Source organism: Carassius carassius, chromosome 13, assembly GCF_963082965.1.
Source record: "Carassius carassius chromosome 13, fCarCar2.1, whole genome shotgun sequence".
Taxonomy (NCBI): Eukaryota; Metazoa; Chordata; class Actinopteri; order Cypriniformes; family Cyprinidae; genus Carassius; species Carassius carassius.
Genome location: NC_081767.1, coordinates 9071146 through 9094932, shown reverse-complemented (window position 1 = coordinate 9094932; position 23787 = coordinate 9071146). Strand labels below are relative to the sequence as shown.

The following is a 23787-nucleotide window of genomic DNA, read 5'->3' as shown; positions in this document are numbered from 1 at the left end:
GAAGACATACACCAGAGACAACATTTGCAGGGAGTAATTCATTTTTAAAAGTAACCCAGCTAACACATGAGCATGAACACATAACATGAGCATTTGTGTTTTTCTGCATGCTGACCTCCAGAGCGTGCTGTATCTTGTCTTTCTGAGCGATGTTTGGCAGAGAGGAGCTGAAGCTGGTGCTGTTCTCCGAGATCTGTCCCCCCAACAGACTGTCCTCAGGTAAGAGAGTCTCACTCCACAGACGACAGATGCCATCCGCACAAGACGTCAGCAACACGTTACATACAGAGCCCCTACGACATACACAAACAATGAGAAACACACACAGACATGGGTGGAATTCACAGTGTGAGTTAAGAGTGGGCGGTAAGACTCACTGAAGTCTCGACTCAAATCTTTTGAAACGAAGCAACAACTTTTTCGATTTTAATTGAAATATGCACTTCTGTTCAAAAGTTTAGGATTAGTATGATTTAAATTACTTTTTAAAGAAGTATCGTACGCTCAGCAAGGCTGCATTTATTTGATCAAAAATACTGACAAAATCTACTATAAAATATAATTTATTGCTGTGACAAAATGTAAACTAAGTAAATGCTAAGTAAATATGTTTATGTGTGTGTGTGTGTGTGTGTATATACAGTATATATAGCCCCATGCACATATATGTACCAAATGGTACAAATGGTTTAACAGAGTATCCACTATTTGACATACTGCTACTACCGCATGGTACATTCTGTCAAACCACTCACCCTAGTATGAGTGAAAGAGTCTGTGTAACTGTTTGACATACTTGGGCATATATTTACTGGTCTTCCTCCAGGAGAAGCCTGTGACCATACGCGGATGTGCCAGATACACAAATGAGAAATGAACCGCTGGGATCTTTTTATCAGTCACGTCTGGCATCACCACTGCAGACTTCCATCCTGTGGTGGGATACCACACCTTCAACAGGCAGTCATCCTGAGAGAGATAAAGAGGGAGAGAAATGGTTGTGCCCCTGTGGAATTAAAGCCAGCAATGACAGCAAGTCACTGTTAATAAGTGAGTCATTGCGATTGAACCGATTTAATTTAAACTGTTGATTCATTCAGGATCAAAACAGCGTACTGTTGCTCAGAGATGCAAAACAGCACAGGGGCTGTGTCTCGTTGGAGAAATAGAGCAAAAACAGGAAATATGTCTAAAACGTTGTTTCTTAATATTAACTAATTGTTCATTGAATTGTTGTATGAAATCAATATCACATTTGTAATCAGGCTTACAAAAAAAAAAAAAAGTAATTCTTCGTGTGATATAAATGTGAATATGAAATGATATATGAAATGATATAATAAAATATATGAAATGATATAAATATATACATTTTCTGCCACATATCTTAAATTGGGATAATTCTAAATAAATTTTAATAGACTGATTCATGTAGTGAACGCATTCTAAATGTGCATGCGCACTAGTCTAACCTACTAGACATCATCACCCAATGTTTGCGTGCACTTGCGTGTAGGTGTGTTTTGAGTTTGCTTTTCGCGACATACACATAATATCAAATCGCACATCATTAAAACAACAATTAAGATATTATCACAGATCATACATATCGCACACCCCTATGTTTAGATTTGTATAATGCATTGTCTTCTTATTGATCCACCAGTTTACATTTAAAGCTCTAAGTGTTTGCAGGGTAAAAACTTGGGTGGATTTTCACAAAACAACAGTTTTATTGAAAATGCTCATTCATTCTCTGCCAGCTTGTGGAGCGTTTGGTAGAAATATAACTTTCCCCAGTAACAGCAGAACACAATGCTGCGCAGCAGCGGACTTTGAACATGCAGCGCTCGTGTTTATTTAATGAAATCATAATGTTAGCCTTTTGAATTTTAATCATCACATTCAGCCATATCGCAATTTATTATCCTTCCATCCCCAAATTTAAGACCTCTTGGAATCATAATTAAAACCTTTTTGTACAATTTAAGTCTTTTTAGGGCCTTAAATTTGATACAACAAAAATTTAAGACCTATTATGACCCTGCAGAAACCCTGGCACAACTATAGCTTTGATAGAGATCGCTTGATATGTCCTGATTATGTGTACGTGTCTAACCAAAGTCACAGAAGCGTCCTATGAAGGACGAAGCTTGTTAAACAGACACACAGAAAGTTAGTTACAACTTTTATCCAATCATGACAGTGGGCATTTACTTCCAAGTCTTCAATGCGGCATGTCCATAAAAAACTAGCATTTCTAGAGCCGGCCTCGAAACCAAGGTAGAAAATAGCATATTACTTATTCCTTTTGATGTTTTTGAATATAAAATAATATAAAATATAAAAGCCATGCAAACGTCATAAGTATACCTCAGACAACATTATAAAGTCATAAAAAAGTGTTTCATAGTTTTATATTGTCTTCAGTCTAGAAAACATTTTATAGGATAAAGACATTACCCCCTTAAAAAGCGTACAAATATTTAGCTAGGCTAATAGACTGTACAGTAGCTAACTACTAGTTTAAAAGGATAGGATTTAACTACTTTGAAGCCATAACTTACCTTGCTACTCATATCCATTATTCCCAAATACAGTTAGGCATCAATGTTCAAATATGATCCAAACAATGTCTTATTTTACACACATATTTCACAATGATAAAGGTTTCTTAAAGGAATAGGTCTAGTATGTAGTCTTTATAATTAGCATAATTTAAGAACAACTTATGTCCACCAAGGATACTACATAATTTAAAATATGTTTTGTGTGGTACCTTTCCAGCTGTGGCAAAGTATTCCCCATCTGGAGACCACTGAGTGATGTGAACAGCAGCAGCAGTTCTGACACAAAAAACACAAAGCAGAGAAATTTAAACTCAAGCCTGTACAAATTTCTGTGCACATAGTGAAGTATGTTTTATAAAGGGTGCATGTTTTAAAGACCTACATTACACCTTCATAAAATGTTCAGGTTTTCACTTTTAAAAATCTACTCTAATTGTACTAGTCTTTTAAAAACATTTCAATTAATTATTAATAACTTTTATAATTTCAGTCAAGCTGTCACCAAAATTCTGAATTTTATGTTACCTGACCATTTACTAAACTCTCTCTAACAGTAATGTCTGTTCACTCCAAGATCACCAACTATGACCACACATAAAAAATATAAAAATAAAAAAACAAATAATATTTGCTCTAACTCTAAGATAACAGCAGCCATATAATGAACACTGAAATCCATCCAGCTTTAAAAGGCACACTGCAGTTAAGCTGAGTTAGTGTGGATCATAATACAGTTTCCATTATTACATATATATTTTTTGGTTTATAGTGTGAATGGGCCTTAAATTGTGAAATTTGGAAGAACTTATGTCAAAATCCATACTCTTGACAGAATATTTTTCAAGAGTGTGGTAAATATGCCGTTCGTGGGTTTAACCCTGACAAATGTGTAAACACAGAGTCTCTCAGGCAGCATGAAATAGAGTGGTCCGCTCAGATCAGTCAAACTTTTATGAATAATTAGCGATAGGCTCTTTTATTCAGAAGGCAGGGCGGCCATGTTGAGCATGGCATTTTTCCCCATTTAAAACTATTTGAGTCATATGTCTTGGGTATTCTATAGTGTTTGGTTTACACTTGGACGCACATAAGCGCTGTGTGTGTCTTCTGTTGAATTGCTTTCAGGAGAGCTGAATTACAGTCTTGCACTGCAGCACCACACTGATCAAACCGAGTTTTTGCAGGCCCTTACATTGTTGATAATGTTGACTAATCATTTCAGCCATATTACACAGTGTGTTTTGCTACATATAGGCTACTAAATTTGTAAGTTTCCGGCCATTCATAACTTCTACTAGCCAAAAAAAAAAAAAAAAAAAAAACGATTAACTATGTCACAGCCTCATATATAAATATATTTATTATAAAATCTGAATATCTGCAGGATTTTTTTAAATCAAATTTAAGACTTTTTAAGACTCCATAAATAAAATTATACAGTTTATTTACAAGTTTTTACACAAGCAAAAACTTTTCAGTACACATTTCAGACTTAAAACTATTTTAAAGGAAAGGGATGAGTGAAAAGTATAAATTATCACATTAATTTAAACAATTACCACCAGGCAAAATAATTACATTTAAATACATCTTAATGTCTTAATTGTTTAGATGTTTTAAATGCATTAACATTAGATTCTTGTCGATCCACCGGTTCCCATTTACAACATTGTTTGCTGTGGAAAAATATGGGTTGATTTTCGCATTGGTCTGCACAAAAACAGCAGATGGGCTTATTGAAAAACTAAATTATTCCCCTACCAGCAGTTGGTGCTTTAGGAGCGGCAAAATATAGTAGTTTCCATGGTAACAACTGTAAAATGCAGCAGCTGACTTTGAAATTTAATCATCACATTCGGCTATAATGCAATTCTAGTCTTTCCGTCCCCAAATTTAAGACCTCTTGAAATCATAATTAAGACTTAGTTGTAATTTTGATCAATTTGATATAACTACATTTAAGACATCAAAATTAATGATATCAGGACAGTTCAACTAGACTGTAAGAAAATTACAGAGTGTCTGAGTCTTCAATAATTTTTCAGCACTTCTGTTTCAGCACTTCTGAAACCAGCACACCTGCACCTTCATTTATTTGTTGCATAATGAAGAGTATGTTTAATTAAGCTAGGTACCCACAGATGGTGCACAATGAAGCTGTATTTAATATATCATGATGACTCACAAGTTCAGCTCATTATTTGTTCTAAATCCGCACAGATTTGGCTTACATTAACTTCCCAAAAATGTCATCAATGAAGAAATGTTACCCGCCAAATTGGCTAGTGATTTGACTTTACCCATGTAACGAAGTACAAACTTCACATTCATCGGGAAGAAGGAGACGGGAACCGGCGGACAATCAAATAAGACTTTAATTACAAAATAAACACAAAACCCCTCAAAGTCGGCGGACAATCAAATAAGAATTTAATTACAAAATAAACACAAAGCCCCTCACAGCCGACTGCCGCGCACAAACAAAACCAAAACACAAACTAAAACCCAGGCCTTGTCCTCTCTCGTCCGTCACTGTCGTCGCTCCTGTTTTATATCCTTCCATCTCCTCCGTGGGACTCGAGACCGGTGGGTCGAACAGGTGTCGCTCATTTCCAATCACTCCACCGGCCTCACTCCTGCTCCCACAGCTCTCGGCCCCGCCCCACTCGTCACATACCCCCATCGTCCCTCGCAGGCCGGGGGTACCCTCGAGACTGTGCTCTACTCCCATCCCACTCACAGGGACCTGAGGGAACCTGGGGGTAGGACAGACGAGGCGAGAGAAAAGGAGGTGGAAGGATGAGGAGCGACAGAGACGAGAGAGGGAAGAGAGGAGAGAAAAAAAAAATTCCGGTTCCCAGACGCACTGCCACTCGGCCCTCCACCAGCTGGGTGATCTCCTCCGTGGTGCCTGGGGGTGGTACTGGACGGCCCTCGGCGGACGGCACAACACTCCTCCGCTGCCCGGTGGACGGCGACGGCTCCTCCGGTTTTGGGCAGCCGGCAGGAGTCCCCCGTTCCCTTCTCCTCCGGATTCGTTCACGGATGGCAGCAGGCTCCGGCCCCCTGGCGAACGGCACCGACTCCTCCGCTCCCTCACAGACGGCAGCCGCCCCTCCACATCACTGGCGGCTGGCAGCGAGCTCGCCTATCCCCGGCAACTCACTCCAGCCCACCGCCTCGAGCGTCCATGGTGGCACACTTCCTCGCCTGCTCGATGGCACCACGGATTCACCACAGCAGCGAGGGATCTTCAGCAGCGCGTCCCTCCTTCTCCCGGGTTTCGGCACCAATGTAACGTAGTACAAACTTCATATTCATCGGGAAGGAGGAGGCAGGAACCGGCGGACAATCAAATAAGACTTTAATTACAAAATAAATACGAAACAGCGCGGCAGTACCTCACAGCCGACTGCCGCACACAAACAAAACCAAAACACAAACTAAAATCCAGGCCTGGTCCTCTCTCGTCCTTCACTGTCGTCGCTCCAGTTTTATATCCTTCCATCTCCTCCGTGGGACTCGAGACCGTTGGGTCGAGCAGGTGTCGCTCATTTCCAATCTCTCCACCGGCCTCGCTCCTATTCCCACGGCTCTCGGCCCCGCCCCACTCGTCACAACCCACCACAGCTGACTTTTTACACACATTTGGCAAGTTGGCTGGTGTTAATTTCAAACCCTGTATATATATATATATATATATATATATATATATATATATATATATATATACACCCTGGACCTCAAAATTAAGATTTATTCATTATCTGAAAGCTGAATAAATAGGATTTCCTTTGATGTATGGTTTATTATGATCGGACAATGTTTAGCCGAGATACAACTACTAGAAAATCTGGAATCTGAGGGTGCAAAAAAATCTAAATACTGCAAAAACGCCTTTGAAGTTGTCCAAATTAATTCTTAACAATGCATATTAATAATCAAAAATTTAGTTTTGATATATTTGCCGTAGGAAACTTACAAAATATCTTCATGGAACATGATCTTTACTTAATATCCTAATGATTTTTGGCATAAAAGAAAAATTTATCATTTTGACCAATACAATTTTTGAGGGGGCTATTGCTTAAAATATACCCCAGCGACATAAGACTGGTTTTGTGGTCCAGGGTCACATATATATGTGTGTGTGTGTGTGTGTGTGTATATGTGTGTGTGTGTGTTTGTGTGCATATATATATATATATATATATATACATTAGTGCTGTCAACGTTAACGCGTTAACGCATGCGATTAATTTTTGTCTGGTTTAACGTGTCAAAATATTTAACGCAATTAACGCAGCATCCGTATTTTCTGCCATCCGTTGGCTAGCTTTACATTATATGATCACGCTCTTATTCATTTAAATGCTTTTAAACATTTCAAGCACGGCAAGACAAAAGAGAATGCGCTGTCTGTGAATGCCCTTATGTGACACATACACACGTACACACACACACACACAATGCATAGACAGGGCGCCAGAATCCAGTTCTCAAGCGCTTGAACTAACAATAAACATCCCAAAGTGCCAGTTTTGTCGATTATCCTCACAGGAGCGATCTTAAATGATTTATATAAAGTCTAAAATGAACAAAAAGAGTTGTGAGAGAATGAGGCGAGATCCATAGACAGTATATAAACGGTGAGATCCGCGTGTCTGTCTGCTCTTAAAGGGACAGCAGCCAATAAAGCTTCCTGTCAGTAAAGTTAAAGAACAAAGGGAACAGAGAAAATGACTCGCTGCTCTTGACTAAATAACTTTTGTAGCTTTAATAAGGATTAACTAATTAATTTATAGTTTATGCAGTGCAGACTGCATATAACTTTGATAACTTTATTAAATTTCTGTATATTTCCTAACTGTTAAGACAGGAAGGGCAGGAGTAAACATGACATTTATTATGGGTTTATGTTAGCATTGTTTTAAGTTTACTTAAATTAAAAACTGTTATATTTTTGAAGCCTAATAATAAATGTAAAAAATAAATAAATAAATAAGTAGCTGTATTAATATCAGTAATACTGGCCTTCATTCATAAAAAGATGCCATTTAAACAAGTATTTAAATTTAACTGTGAAATTATTACATTAAAAAATATATTAAAAACGTACAAAAACATTTCTTTTTTTTATTGCGATTAATTGCAATTAACCACAGAAAAAATGTGTGATTAATCTAGTTAAAGTTTTTAATCGATTGACAGCACTAATATATATATATATATATATATATATATATATATATATATATATATATATATATATATATATATATATATATATATATATATATATATATTGTTTTTGTGAAAAGTGGGGACATCCCATAGGCGTAATGGTTTTTATACTGTAGAAACTGTATATTCTATCGCCCTTCACCAACCCTACACCTAACCCTCACAGGAAACTTTGTGCATTTTTACTTTCTCAAAAAAACTAATTCTGTATGATAAGCGTTTAGAAGTCATCTTCTCCTTGTAATACCTGTGTAATACCCATGTCATTATAGATAGTTGTGTCCTGATATGTCACAGAAACAAGAGCACACATACACTATGTGTACAATGGCTAACCTCTCCGAAATATGAAATAAGTAACAATGCTTCTGAATTCTATCCTGAGAAAATCCTTGGCTAAAATATGCCTTGGTACCACATAAAGTTCTTATTTAAGCAGGGTAAAAGCATTATTTTTCTATTATATGACCCTTTAAAATAATTACATTCATCAAATGTGCTTTACCATTCAGGAAATCAGACAAGCGACATAAAATATTTAGTACGCAGAAAGAAGTTTGGTTAAGATCTTGAGCTGCACTCACTTGCACTGCCAGACACATTTCCAGTCGTTGAGTATGAGCTCATTAGCTCTGTCATCATTCAGCTGACTGTCCTCTTCCTCTATCAGCGTGTCACTGCTCGGAGGAGCCCATAGCTGCAAACACTCAGTCGCTGCCAAGATACGATTGCCTACACGAAAATCAGATGTAATTAATTCATGACAAAATTTGGCTCCACTGTCTCGTGAAAATAGTTAGTTCATTCACTGACAAAGTGTATAGTTCAAACAAACCTTGGGGGTCCCAGGCCAGATTGTAGGTTATAGCATTGAGAAAGAACTGACCAGTCTTCTGCCATTGGTAATTCAGTTGCTTCATAAAAAAATAAAATAATTCAAATAAATATTTATACACTAAATAATTAAATTACATCAGTGATAACTAATTCTTAAGTCAGGGGTAAGCAAAAAAAATCCTGAGCCTGAACTTTTTCCGGGGGCGGGGCAGCAATGACTGTGGCAACTTTAACATTTGAAAGGATACTATGGCAAAGTTATTGCTTTCTTTATTCAAACTGATTTTCTTTTCCAGGAATAAAATCCAGTTTTTATGGAGATGACATGATTAATCTGAGCTCTTTACAAAGCTCCGCTGCTTTGTAATTAGTTTCTCTATGTAAATATGTGCTAGATGGACATGTTTGACCATTGCGCATCAGGGCTGCGACTCTGCAATTAGATACTATTATGCACATCTCATGTTTATAAGAGCAAAACATTCTGATTGGCTAGTAATGTTAGTTTGGTTGAGAGTGAAAGCTGCTCCTCTCATACCATTGGTAGCTGAACTCATGGACTCGAAAGTGATAATCAGCAGTTTTTTCTTTTTTTTGCAGCCAAATACTGCACGCCGGAGAGAGACCTTTAAGCCCCGATAAGTATAATTAATAAAGAGTTTTTGGTAAAAACGTGACTATTCAGATTCAGTTAAGTGTTTTCACGAAAATACAGGCCTACTGTATATATATATTGTGAGTGTGATTTCACCAAGTACAACATGTTCCTGGATCATCATCCTTGTTGATCCTGGAACAACATTCCATCAACCAATCAGAAGTGAGATATAATTTTTCAGGAAATTAGGAGTTAGGTGATTCTACACTCTTGTTAATCAGCTATCACTTCCCACTGATTTTAGAAATAAATTATGCGTAGGGTCAGGTTTAGGGGTAGGGATTGGGTTAAGTCTATATTTTTGGACAACAATGTTGCTCCAGGATCATCAAAATATGCTGATCCAGGAACATGTCTTACTTGGCAAAATCACGGCGACTATATATATATATATATATATATATATATATATATATATATATATATATATATATATATATATATATATATATATATATACACACACACATAATATGTATATATATATGTATGTATTACATATATATACATATATACATATATACATATATTTATATATATATATATATATATATATATATATATATATATATATATATATATATATATATATATATATATATATGGGTAAATTACTAAAGATGTCAAAATGACCATAGTAATCATTATAATTATTGTCTTTCAGGTCGAAGATCCACTGTCCTCCAGTGCAAAACTCACCTTGTGACGTTTGTTTGGGTTGGAAGCAATTGGTTCAAAAATGCAAACGGTATTTCCATAAGACGCAGCAATCTAAAAAAGAAATAATAATTTACAAAATATTTAAAATTAACAACTATAAAAATGCAGTTCCACCATTAGCAAAGAGAAACTGTGAACACAAAATCATGTCAAAAACACAGTCAGTGAAGATAACTGGATATATATGCTCATATCTATCCATGTTAGTCAGGAGTGAGTTGTAGCTTATCAGATCCACAAGCACATGATGTCTACTCATCAGTGACTGATGCAAGTGTCTAGAATGTGGCTGCAACATAAATATATTTTATATGTTTTGCTACATTTCAGGGCTCTGAACCGGTTCAAGGAACGAAAACGAAAACCATAAATAAACAAAATTTTGACAGGAACAGAACCAAAAACGAAATCAAATTTTATATTTCCGAACAGAATCGAAAATTTGAAATGGCCATTAACCGGATAATAACTTTATTTTATCATTCCATTTAATATTTGAAATTAGCTGTCAACCAATCACAAATTCCAGCAGTACTATGCAAATGTGACGCTGAAGCTAATGAGTGAAATGTCCGCTCGGCTGTGAACTCATCATGGGCAAGTTTCAATGGCAATGCACTGCCTTCAGGGCCGGATTAAGACCAAATTGGACCTGCAAGCGCAAAAAGGGCCTATTTTTTCTCGGCGTTGGTGCATGTGCATAAGTATAATGTGCATATGTGCATAAGTGCGACACTCAAGCTCCAGCATGCTTAGCCTTTCCCGCCCAACTGAGGACCGCGGCTCTCTTTTGATTATTCCCAACTTTGAGAAGCTCCGCTCGCCGGAGGCACTGGACACCATCATGCACAGAGAGATGCACAACCCAATTTAACGGACAAACAATGACAAAAGATTCAACCATGACAAAAGCTTGTACAAGCTCTGCTGATTCGTTCACAGTCACCGGTTTCTGAGTGCGCATGAATGCAGCAAAATGTATCAGCTAATTTTGACCAATTAATAATCAGTTAAATGGTTTAAAAAGTCATTTATTTATGTTCAGTAAATTATCACTTTGCTGCATGGTTAAAATACACTACGCGCATTTTTTTAGAGAAAAAAATATAATTTCATTCAGAAATAGACCTAATGCAGACACAAAATGTTTACAAACATTAGGCTATAATAAACACTGTAAACATAGCTAGGCTATTTTTATAATCATTTGGCATTCAAATGCATCACGAATACAGAAACATTTGATTTTGCGTCGAATGAGAGACCCAACTTTGGTTTCAGTTTCTTTTTAGCCTAAATTAATTAGTTTTGGTTTGTCGTTAATATTGCTATAGCTTCTTGTATTTGTAATTCTTGTTCTTTTCTAAATACTGTTAATTGAAATGACTTGTTTTGGAGGGAGGGGAACTAATATAGCCTAGCGGAGCTTCTCAAATTTCCCGGAAGCTGAACAGTTTTCATTTGCTATATTAACCTCAAAATAATTCTTAGAATGAAATTTAGAGTCCGACTTTCGGACGCATATACAGCGTTACTTATTATACAGTAACTATTATTTTATATTCTTTGCACTGTGACGTTACTGACTAGGGATGTTTATTTCAGTTATTTTTCCTAACCGACGCTCCTTAACCGATTATTAACTGTTTACCGAAAAGATTATTTTAAATAGCCTAATAATAATTGAAAGGTACAAACACTATATAATAAATAACATTTTAGCATCCGGATACGTCGGGAACATGGAAACATTTGGATTTGTGCCGAATGAGAGAGGTAGGCATCAGCTTCACCTTAAATTAATTTGTTTTTGGATTGACGTTTTCATATCTTAAACTTTAGAGCATTTGTTTTGGAGAGAAACTAATATTTTTTTAGCTTTCATTTGGCCACAATCTAGAGAAGATGATGCTATATTGGCTGTGTTTAAGTGTTAGATCTCTATTTTTTCCTTTTCTTTTTGAGTAAAGAAAATGCTATACTTTATTATTATTATATTATTAGTATTATTAGGTAAATTATAGGCAAAGAATATTGTTTTTTAAAAATAACGTTATAACAGGTATTTCTTCCACCCGAACCGGTTTTGGAACGGTAATAATATCAGAGGAACACAGAACAGAAACGTTAAAATATCGATTCTGCTCGGAGGGAACCGATTGAATTTTTATATATATATATATATACATATATATATATTAAAAGTGCCCCTTCCCGCACTCAAAACCAGTCATTTGTTGAGGAGATCCTTAAACAAGGACTTAAACAAGGTGGAATGTTGTCCTGCTCCACTTCACAGACGCCGAGTAAAAGGGAAGTTTAATAATGAGGAGATACTTATTCATACTTACCAGCTTCGTTTTTTAATTCGATCAAGTGTTTACATGTTCTCTCGCTCAGATTAAAAAAGGAATAAACCCCCCCTTACAATCCGATAAAAATTTAAGTCGGATCTGGCCAATTCAATCCGATTGACATGTTTACATGTGACTTTTTTATTCCGTTTGTGTTTCTAGTCCTATTACGATCGGATTAGTAGAGTCCATGTAAAAGCAGCTATTGACATTTTGGTAGTTCTTTGCCCTTCAATAAATGCCCATAAGTCAGTATATGTCAGAATAGTAAACTATATATATATATAAACATTATATTGCAGCATAGCTCATGTTGCCGTTGCACTAGTATGGATTGTTTTGTTATAGTATTCCTCATTTGTTCAGTGCTTTGTATTAAAGGTCTGCTATAAGCATTCATGTAAATGTACAAAGTGTAGTATAGTCTTACCCGGCCAAGCTGCTGAGAGCACTCAACACAGCCCACCTGGATGTTTCCATTCTGAGCTCCAGGAATAATCTGAACACACTCAAAATCACTTGCAAGGATCACGATATCACAGCCTGAGCCATAGGCCTAAAGAAAAAGAAATCACTTTATTAAAGTCTCAGTTAAAATTCTTGAACAAGAAATTCAACATTTATCAATCATTCAGATTATGCTTCTACATGTATGCAATTAAATTTACTCAATATGATTTACTTAAATGTACACATTATTTATTCTGTGAATTACTGTAAGATTGTACCAACAATTTAAGATTGACATGGCTATAAATGAGTATATAATTGTATGCAGACTTTTGCATGAACAGTACTGATTATCTTTCATAATGGGAGAACAGACATATTTTTCGACTGAGATCTGTTTTTTTTTTTTTTTTTTTTTACCATTTTATTCAGTAAGGATTTATTAAATGTATGAGTTTTTGGATAATTTCACACACACACAAATTTTTTTCTATTCATCAAAGAATTCTGAAACAAAAATAATGACAATGAAAATTAATGTTTCTTTCTTCAGAAAAAACAAACATGAATCACAGGAATAAATTACATAAAAAATATACATATATTAAAATAGAAAACTTTACAATATTACTAGTACTAATTTTACTATTACTAATTTAATGTATTTTTGATTAAATTAAAACAATCTTGGTGACCATAAAATACTTGTTATTAATATCTCCCTTTTAATGTTCACGTTCGAGTTTTGTTGTTTCCATTTGAGCTGCGGGGTTCAAGTGAAACTGCTTTGGCAATGTAGCAATGTAAGAAAAATGAGAGAGTAACGATTCAGAAGGGTCATATTCACACACTCACATAACATTTACAATGATACTGTAATTATACCATCTAAACACAATGTGTCATGACAATTTACCTTGTTGTGGTAAAAATACAAAATTACAGAGTTATGCAACAGCAACAAGATTGTAATGCTCTTGATTGTAAACATTTACACACAGCGTTCGACTCTAAACAGATGTGCACATTTGAAGCGCTAAATATACTTACTGATGCATCCTTCTTTTTTCTGGGTTACATTTTCTCCTGGCACTGATCTACTGCACATGCTCAGTTTAGCATGTTTTATCATGTTTGGATTAGCACAACACTGCTCTCATAATGTTATCGCAAAAATGTAGGAATTGTTATATACATAAAATATCTCTATGATCTGCTACAAATGTCAAAATGTACAGTGCACACTACCCTGATTAGTGTGTGATCCATAAGGCAATGCAGTCATTCTACGTCTAATGTGACAACTTCTGCATCCAAGTTTGTCTGCTTATACTATTCCCTCAAAACTATTTACGTTTGTGTGTGTACAGTAACAGAAAAAAAGGCAACATTTGGGACATACTACTTCTTCATAACTGTCTTTAACTGCACTCTGTTGCTTAGTTACAAGCATCCCAACACGGTTTAAATTGCCCTATATACCAATCATCTTGTCACAGTTAACATCCTTTGCATTTTGTTTTATTTATTTTCCCATCGTATTGGAGAGAAACGAAGAGGCATGTTGATCTACCACTTGAGAGTTTTTTGTGCTCACCTGATGTTTGCATAATGATGTTTAAAAGTTAATAACGAAACACATCTTCATAGAAATTAAGACTAAAGAAATATTTTTTTCAGCATGTTAAATACTAATTATTAATCATGCAAACCCCTTTGTCTAAACATCTCTGCTGAACCTTCAGTCTTGTATATCCTCCGTGTTTGAAGTTTTTTAAAACTTCTTATTCATGTTTGTAGTTCGAAATATATTCACGTCCAATACACAATAGGCTGTAGCGTTTGGCATCATTTGAATTTTACTGATTCTGATTTTGCTTATCGATTCCGATTCTTATTGATTCCTAGTTTAGATTCCAATAGGATAAAAAATCCATTATAAAAAATTTTAAGTTTAGATGTCAAACATTTATTCTGATTCTTTTTACAAAGCATTCTGTCGCAGCAGAATAACATGAGCAAAAATCAGCCGCTACAGAACACTGCTAGAGGAATTTTGCCTGTGCTTTAAAAAAAAAATTACCACAGCAAAAACAACTAGATTAATATAAATTTAACATATTAAAGTGTTAAAGACAAGTAAACAGTCAGTAATAAAATAGGAACAAACAAATAAATTAAGACGACCATTATTTTAGAATGAATCGCCTTATTGTTTCCACGGCAACGTGTCATGCTTGTCATGTGACACAACACAGTCAAAATAGATCTATGACACATGGATCGCTTTTATTTGGTTTTTCCTGTTTTATTCAAAATGTTCCCAAAACATGCTCACTATATTATGGAATATTAGATATTCCGATTCTGAAATATGTGCAAGTAAATATAATTGGTAGTTTAAAAACTTTTATATTGACCGTGTTAGTGGATTTATACCAGGTGATGGGCGCTGCCATGTTAGTTCACGCTGAATCCGAGCTGTGGGATTTACAACACACAAATTCATCCTCTCCTCCCGAAAACACATAAATGTAAGTCTCCGGTAAACTGGGAGAAGAGTAGAGTAAACTTTATTTATCTACACAATCTGTATATGATATCAATAAAAACATGTTGTCAGATTATTTCTGTAAGGATCATTATTGCCTTTTCCACGAACATCAGCGTGTATTTACAAAATGTAAATCTATGTTTTTGCTAGTACTCATGTGTATTTAAAGAGTAACTAAACCCTAAACCAACTTTTTTTAGTTAATGATCTATAAGAATGGGGCTTTATTAGTGCTGTTCATTGATTCGAGTAACTTTTTTGACATTTGAGTATAAAGTGTTTTAATTCTACAATATATGGTGTAAAAACGTGTGAGTGCTGCCCTCTTCAGGTTGAACGGTGGCTACTGCAGTTGATTTTTCCTATTGGATGTTGCGGTGGCAAGTGACGTAAGCGGTGGCAGGTGACGTAAGCGGTTTCCAGCTCACCACGCCCCTTGGTACGAGCTACCACGCCCTTGGCACTATAAAACCATCAACATCATTGTAGTGAGTCAGGAGCTGGAATTGCGAGTATTGGTAACGACCAGGATAGACTATTATAGCATCTATTTTGCATAGCAATTATATAGTTTATTTAGATCTTCAAGTTAGCGTAGATTTATCTGTATTTGGTACAGTGGTCAGGATGGTACGGAGGTGTGTTGCTGGTTGCGACAGCACTGCTGGACTGCATAGTTTACCAGCAGACTTTAAAATTAAGCACCAGTGGATGCATTTGGCCTGGAAGACCGTGAGTTCCCGCCTAGAGCTCGAGTGTGCAAACTGCGTTTTACACGGGATTGCTTCTCCAACGCAATGGAGGTGGAAATGGGCTTCTCCACACAGCTCGCGCTGAAAAGCGACGCGGTGCGGGAGGTACGACCGCAGTTTGAGCCAGCGGCTCGAATTGATATCAACAGACACCTCGACACCCTCCACTTCAGGTAAAAGTGGGGGAGAAAAGTCCTCTACTTCAAATGATCGCTCTGTTGCAAAGCTACTTGCGTCATTATAGTCACTCTCCATTTTAGCGTCTCTGACAGCAGCTGTCAATCAATCCGTCACTGCGAGTCTCAGGATCACGCCGCACTCGCTCAGCCCCGCCCTAGGTTCGTCCCCTCTATCTCCGCTGTGATCTGCCCACTTTTCAGCATTTTTCAAATATTGTCAGTGGGTGGAGTCAGGCTCTGAGCAGGGGTTTAGTTACACTTTAAATGTCTGAAACTTTAAATAAGCATTAAATGGTTGGAAATACTGATACTGTGTGATAATATGACAAGCGTTCAGCGCGTCCGATCTGGCTCTGCGCCAGCCAAAGCGCGAAAGCGGATTCAAATTTAGCAGTCGATGACGTGAAGCACTGAAAGTTCTAATTACACCGGTGTTATCGTATGCTTCAAGGACCAGCCAAGACTGATCACACCGGTGTGATCGTACACGTGAAAGGGTTAAATATATTCAGTCAAGATCAGTGAATGATCTTCATTTGTTCTGTGATTAACATTAATGACTGGCAGTGTCACACTGAAGGCACGCAGTGCAAAAAATACTGTACATGCATTTTCTTTCTCATCTGTTTACGTTCCCTTAAGATAAAAACACCTGTGTTTATGATAATATACTGACATTGTTCTTGTAAAAACAGTATAATCAGTTAATTCATTCACCATTCGATATTGATATTTACCATGATATTCATTTTAAACCATAAATAGGAATACACGTCACACCTCTGTTTATCAATTTGCACTGGCTTCCAGTAGTTGCTCGCATAAATTTCAAGGCGTTGATTTTTGCCTACAAAACTACCACTGGCTCTGCACCCATTTATCTAAATGTATTACTTCAGACTTATGTGCCCTCTAGAAGCTTGGATTCTGCAAGTGAACGTCGCTGGATTGTGCCATCCCAAAGAAGCACAAAGTCACTTTTATGGACTTTTAAATTAAATGTTCCCTCCTGGTGGAATGACTTCCCCAACACAATCCGAGTCCTTAGCCATCTTCAAGAATCAGCTAAAAACACATCTCTTCCATCTTTATTTGACCCTCTAACTTTAGCACTCAATATTCTATTCTATTCTCAAAAAAAAAAACTACCTTTCTAATCTTTTTGTATTCTATCTTCTTTTCATGATTTATACAATTATAAATTTTAAAAAAAACTCTTAACACTATAGATTGCTCTATTCTTTTTCTATTCTATCTGTTTTCTTTTTATTTATTATATTATTTAAAAGCCCTTGCTATGTATACTGTGTTAAGCTAACTGAGACTTGTTATAGCACTTATATATCATTGCTCTTTTGTTGATTTTGATTGCTTTCATTGTCCTCATTTGTAAGTCGCTTTGGATAAAAGCGTCTGCTAAATGACTTAATGTAATGTAATGTAATGTAATGTAAATAGGGAATTAAATGCATTCCAAATGTTTGTTGTATTACTGCCCGCCCGATGTGTTATCTTAAATACAGGGTTTCTCGCGGTCCTTAAAGTCTAAAGTCTTAAATTTTCATTTCAATTTTTCCTGTGAACTCAATTCAAACTCACTCAAATATTAAGCTAAATGTAACAATGCAACTCTATTCTATCCAACTTAAATTTGAATCAGCTAAGCTGAACTCAGTCTGAATGAACTCTAAAGCGAATCTAAGTGAATCGAACTCAGAAATTCGAGAAAACACTTGTAAAACAAAAAGATATCAGAACCAAAACATATAACAAATAGTGGTCAAACTTTTTTAAATATAGGCATCGGCCGATACGTTTTTCTGCTTGGTCGATGTGTTCAAGGCGGGACTTTTATTTTGATGTGCTGCTCACATTTTCCCTATTGTTTATGGTCATTATTAACAGTTATGTCTAATACTGGTAGAAGTCGGTCTAATAATCAGATAGGATGGTTAAACAAAGGATTTAATGTATACAGAAAGTATTATAACGATTGCTTTTATAATTTTAATAATATAAAGGCAAATATTATAATACTTTTTTTCTTATTTGCTGTCAGCATTAAGGCATTTATATCATTTAAACAATCTCTGAATTACTAAAGAACATTTAATTTCACAAATCTTGCAAACTTAGTCAAATCCAGCTGTGTGCATTTTTATCCAGCATGATCACGTGTTCTCTTTGTGATGGTCCATCTGTATTAATAAAATGCTTTAAACTTTTTTCTTTTTTTTTTATAATTATGCTGCACTTTATGCATTTGCCTACGGTCATATTCATGTCATTTTCTCTGTGTGCTGTATGTAGAATGAGTGTTACCCTGGCTTCATTTGAAAAGTATGATTTCCAATGCACACAAACTTCCCAGAATAATGAGTGCCCCGTTGGTTACAATATTTACTTCCTTTCTAATTATATTTTTATTAAATATTTATTTATTTGTGAAAAATACTTTGTCATCTAAAGTATAAGTATGTTTATTTTACACATTTACTTCTTAATGCATTGTCAAATGATTTAAAATTTCTTAAATATTAATAATAATTTGAACAAATTATATCGACTATCGGCTTCCCTGGTTTCCGAGATATCGGAGAAAAAAAAAATATATATATATCGGTCAACCACTAGTAACAAATATGTGTACCTGTATTATTCCAGACAATTGGCTTCAATCATCAAACTAACGTAGAAATGAGTGCAGATCCATGCGCACAAATCAATGTATGGCAAAGTTCACGTGTGATTCATGAAACATTCATATGCCCCAATCTCATCATACAAATGATCGCACGTTGATAAATGTGGCGGTGGAAAACAATCATCATTTAAATAACACGCCTTAAAAACACACTGGTTTAGAAGCTTCGCACCTAGAGTTTACGACACGGAGAAAACCAAACCCAGCCAAAAAGATTAAGTAATCTCATGAAATTGATCTTACTCCAAAAACAAACAATTTCAAACAATTAGGCTACATTCATTTATGTAATTTATATGTATATCAAAATAATGGTAAATATAAACAACCTATTTAGTTCCCCTGACTCTACAACAATTAATTTAAAATTTAATGGTATTCAGAAAAGAACAAGAATAAAAAATAAGTAGTTATAAAATAATATATATATATATATATATATATATATATATATATATATATATATATATATATATATAACTAGAAAATAAAATACAACTTGGCATTCATTATAAACAGCATACAAATGTAAAGCAAAACTGAGGCTCACGAGGCTGTATCATATCAAAAGAATCCAATCCATTTTTGGAATATTTGTAACATTTGTTTGCATAATTATTATTCATAATGTAGCCTAAACATGGCTTTATACTTTATACTCATGCATTATTTTACTCCTTTTATAGACTTGATTTCTGTTTTTCTCTTTTTACGGAAGCGCTGCAAGCGCATGATGCGACGACTGAATCCACATGGTCCGTGAACTATGCTGCTATTCGCACATATAAAGCTATGTAAAGCATATAAAGCCCTGTAAATAAATATCTGTTAAGTGCGTTACTTATCTTTGTCAAACTGGCAACCCTGTGCACGCACTCTCTTTCCACTATAAACATGCTTGCTTTCAGAAAACACCAGTTAGCTTACAGTTTAGCAATCTCCACTTCAATATTCTATTCTCAGAAATTTGTAATTCATCAAGTGTTTATTTACACGAGAGAGAGAGGCTGTGCATGTAAGAATTACCTCAGTTCTGTCACATTTCTCTATAAACAGTGAAGCTGTGGCTTTAATTCCTTTAGAAACAATGATGTTACCAGCTCCTTGTTGAGAAAGATAGTGTAGCTCTTGAGCGATTAAGCTATGTATAGTGTATAAAAATATGCGGGGCAGTGCTAAAAAATTGGTTCCTGAATGTCTAATTGCACGCAAAGCGGGATCTGTGTGTGTGACTGAGCGTGTGTGTGCATATGATACAGAAGACAGCACATTAGTTTACAACTCTTCTTTTTATTTTATTTGAAAAAGTAGGGAGTGCATTAATTTGTGCAATGATAACCTACCATCAATGTTAAGACTTTTTTTTATATATATGTATTAATATGAGTACATTACAATATAAATTTATTAGAATGAGTAAATTATTATTTATGGGCTTAAAAACAAAATGCAAAGAATCAGAATGTTGTACCTGGTGGGGAGTGCCCAATGTAAACATTAAACATATGCCATTACCTATATTGTACTGTGGTACAGTTATGGAGGCCCTTCATATTGCAGAGGTCAACTGCATTTAGTTAGCACTGGCTCTAAAGTATGCAGTGTTTCATAAACAGCTGTTTTACTAAATTCTACTGAGGTAAAATTCAGTGGAGTCCTGTATCGTAATGTGTATCGTATCGTGGTCTCTGTATCGTGATATGTATCGTATCATGACTTTGCTGGTGATACACAGCCCTAGTGTGTTGAGTGCAGTAGACTATCATTCATGTCCCTCTGCACTGTGAGACTGAACACGACTAAAACAAGACATCATTCAACAATGTCAGAGAACATGATCCTCTGGGAGAAGACAACTCAACTCATCCTGCCCAAATCTACTCTGCATGCCTGTCAGCATTCATGATCCGACATGTGTGCAGTGATTGTAATACTCTTCAGAGATCAAGACTAGTCCCACCGAATAGTTTAAGCTCATAAAGGGCTGTTCTACAGTCCATTAAGCAGCTACTGACAAACATTACCAGCACTGTTTAAATACTAAATGACCTTCATTTGAAAAGTATCAGCTTTAGTACACCCTATACTGAACTCAGATAGCTCATCAGTCTACAAACTAGGGCTGTCACTTTTGTGAAAAAATCATTTTCGATTTTTAAGACATAAGTGTTCATTGAATCGATTGTAAAATCGATCTTCCATGTCTAAAAAAAAAGACGTTTCCTTTTTTAACATCAAATAATGGACGAACGTAAAGAGAGCGCTGGAAACGCACAAGTCAGCAATATTTCTTATTTATTGGCATGAAGTTTCGTGCAGAATAACAAAAAGCAACAGGAGTGCAACATTCTCGAAAAAATATATATGCAGAGGGGATGGCTGCCATAACAAAAGAAAAACATCACTGCAGGCTTCAACCCGGCTGCATTTATGATTTAGGCAATTCAAAAATCTCCAAGATTATTTTAAATAATGATTCAATCCATTTCAAACAACTGTTCAAAAAGAAAATGCGCTCCGACCGCACTGATGTCCCAGGGACACTCGCTGCGCAAGGTGGGGGTATTACTGCCAATTTTCCACCACAAAAGCCAGTCGCTGTTAGCTTGCAATGGTCCTTTTCATAACTCAGAATCTCCTGTAACTAGATGCGCGAATGAGGCGAATTCACGTCTACCGCGACGCGAGACCTCCAGACGCGCGTAAACGTGTCTTTACATTGACATAACATTGAAATCATTCGCGCCAGACGCTCTATTCGCGTTTGGTGTGAACGCAGAGAGGTCGCTTTTGACGTCACTGGGTCTTATAGACGGTTTCAACGGCAACAACATAAACAAACGTTACTGCGCATGCGCGCTTTTGTGGAACTAACTTAACTTCCGGTAGACTTCCAAATAGAATCAATAACAACAGCCAAGTCCCTCTAGAGTAGATATTTTTTGATAACAAACAAAATATGTTTGCCACGTGGATCAGGGGGACTTAATGAAAATGCAAATTCATTCTTTCCCAGCAGGAGATGTTTTAAAGCATAGACATAAAGCGCAAGAAATAGAGGTTTCCCCAGTAACAGCTGTAAACAAAGCAGAGCTGGTACGCTCACACGCTGCTTTATCAGGCATATAACATGCAAGTCTTCCTTCAGAAATACAGCGATATAAAAACACCTGTGCCTCGTTTTGATATTTAAACATATAAATGTAAGGAATTATTATTATTAAACGTGCAGTACGTAATGTTATTCATGTTTATTCAACGAAGCCTTTTTGAAAATCGATCAGTTTTAAAATTGTGGCGAGTCTCCAAAAATAAATAAATGTATGGGAAACACATCCCGCAGCACAACCACCTGACCCCAACTTCAGTCTACTCATCACCTTGACTTTAACTGCGTTTGTAGAAGGCACTGCAGCCAGAACGATATACACAACACAGACCGGAAGTTAACTTAGGTCCAGGCGTGTGCGCCCGACGAAACCGTCTATAGGCGCGTAAAATTGCTGGTCTTTTCTGTCTAGCTTTTGCAAGGCATAGTGCACTTTCGGAATTCTTTATTTTCTTTTTCTGCTTGTTTGTGAGTTTTGTTACATCTATTTTTTTAATTGTTTAATTATTTTAAAATTAATAGTGTACATATTTGGTTAAAATCGATTCCCGATTTTCATTTTCAAAACTTTTTTTGGTTGGTTCGATCGATTGTGCAATCGATTTTCGAACTAAAACTGACAACCCTACTACAAACAAGAGCAGATAAACTAGTACCAACTCCTTTTGTGATGGGACTGCTTTCTGGTTGTGCACTACAAACAAAATTAAATGTTGGTACGATTTGCTCTAGATGCTTTATGGTGTTACCTACAACTTCATGTGCCTTCCTATCAACAAGCCAAACTAACCAGGCGTACGTTTTCTACACTTTCAATACAGTATGACAGCTGAAACCTTCATCTGATATACAGTACATCAGTGGTGTAGTCGGGGCCATACGCACGTATACTCCGTATGCTTACTTTTTCCCCAGGGCTGTTTGTGTATTACAACTTCTGAGGATCAATATTAGCGTATACCCTCCGTATACTCACTTGTTTTGCTGATTAAGACGTCCCTAATCTACTCCTGTTTTAGCGTCCCCTTTAACTGTATCCCAAGTGTTTTTTTTAACTCGCGAACGTTTGTTGTAATTGGTGCATTTTTGTTTGAATTCTGTCGTTTCCCGCCCCCGACGACGCCGTTATCGAGCATCATTCGCAGGATGCCAGCGAGCGAGCACAGTGTTCATCGATTGACGACGGAAGATGGTTTCACGTTGAGGCAGTCAGGTAATAAACGTATTTGAAATTAGTTTAATTACAGCTACCGGTAATTACAGTCTGTTATGCCGTTGCTGATTTATGATGCCTTTGCCTCATCATGATTTCGTATATGGCAGAAATATAACGTTATTCAAGCAGCACAGGATTTTTGAAGTTATAAACATTTCAACTTGATAAAGAAGCATATACATGAATCAGAAATTGATCAGAAATTATGTTTAAAGTAGCTAACAAGCCACAGACAGAAAGTCAAATACACAAAAAATACTAAAATTGCCATCATGATGAATATTTGCATAAAACAGTCTGTTAACGTTATGTGTTAAATAAATGCAGCATTTGGGATAAAATCAGAAGGCTGCTTTGGGATTTGTGCATCTGCTACTGACTGTCATTTAATGTTTATCCAACAACAAATTTAAATTAAATAAAAATTGTAATGACACATT

General features: G+C 36.0%; 2 protein-coding genes across 5 annotated transcripts in view; both read right to left on the bottom strand.

The window, feature by feature from the left end:
• Positions 1–23787, bottom strand: part of LOC132155937 (dmX-like protein 2) — a 95865-nt gene that overhangs the window by 56240 nt on the left and 15838 nt on the right. For all 4 annotated transcript variants that reach the window (XM_059564722.1, XM_059564724.1, XM_059564723.1 and 1 more), the window contains exons 2-8: positions 12814–12939; positions 10009–10080; positions 8650–8728; positions 8399–8546; positions 2780–2846; positions 797–969; positions 116–293 (exon numbers count right to left, since the gene is read on the bottom strand). In XM_059564722.1, the coding sequence (XP_059420705.1) occupies positions 116–293; positions 797–969; positions 2780–2846; positions 8399–8546; positions 8650–8728; positions 10009–10080; positions 12814–12939 (843 nt within the window). The remainder of the gene's footprint in view (positions 1–115; positions 294–796; positions 970–2779; positions 2847–8398; positions 8547–8649; positions 8729–10008; positions 10081–12813; positions 12940–23787) is intronic.
• LOC132155938 (serine/threonine-protein kinase pim-2-like) overlaps positions 5991–23787 on the bottom strand; it is an 82121-nt gene continuing 64324 nt past the window's right edge. Inside the window, exon 9 of the transcript XR_009437361.1 lies at positions 5991–6013. The gene's annotated coding sequence lies outside the window, so the exon portion shown is untranslated. The remainder of the gene's footprint in view (positions 6014–23787) is intronic.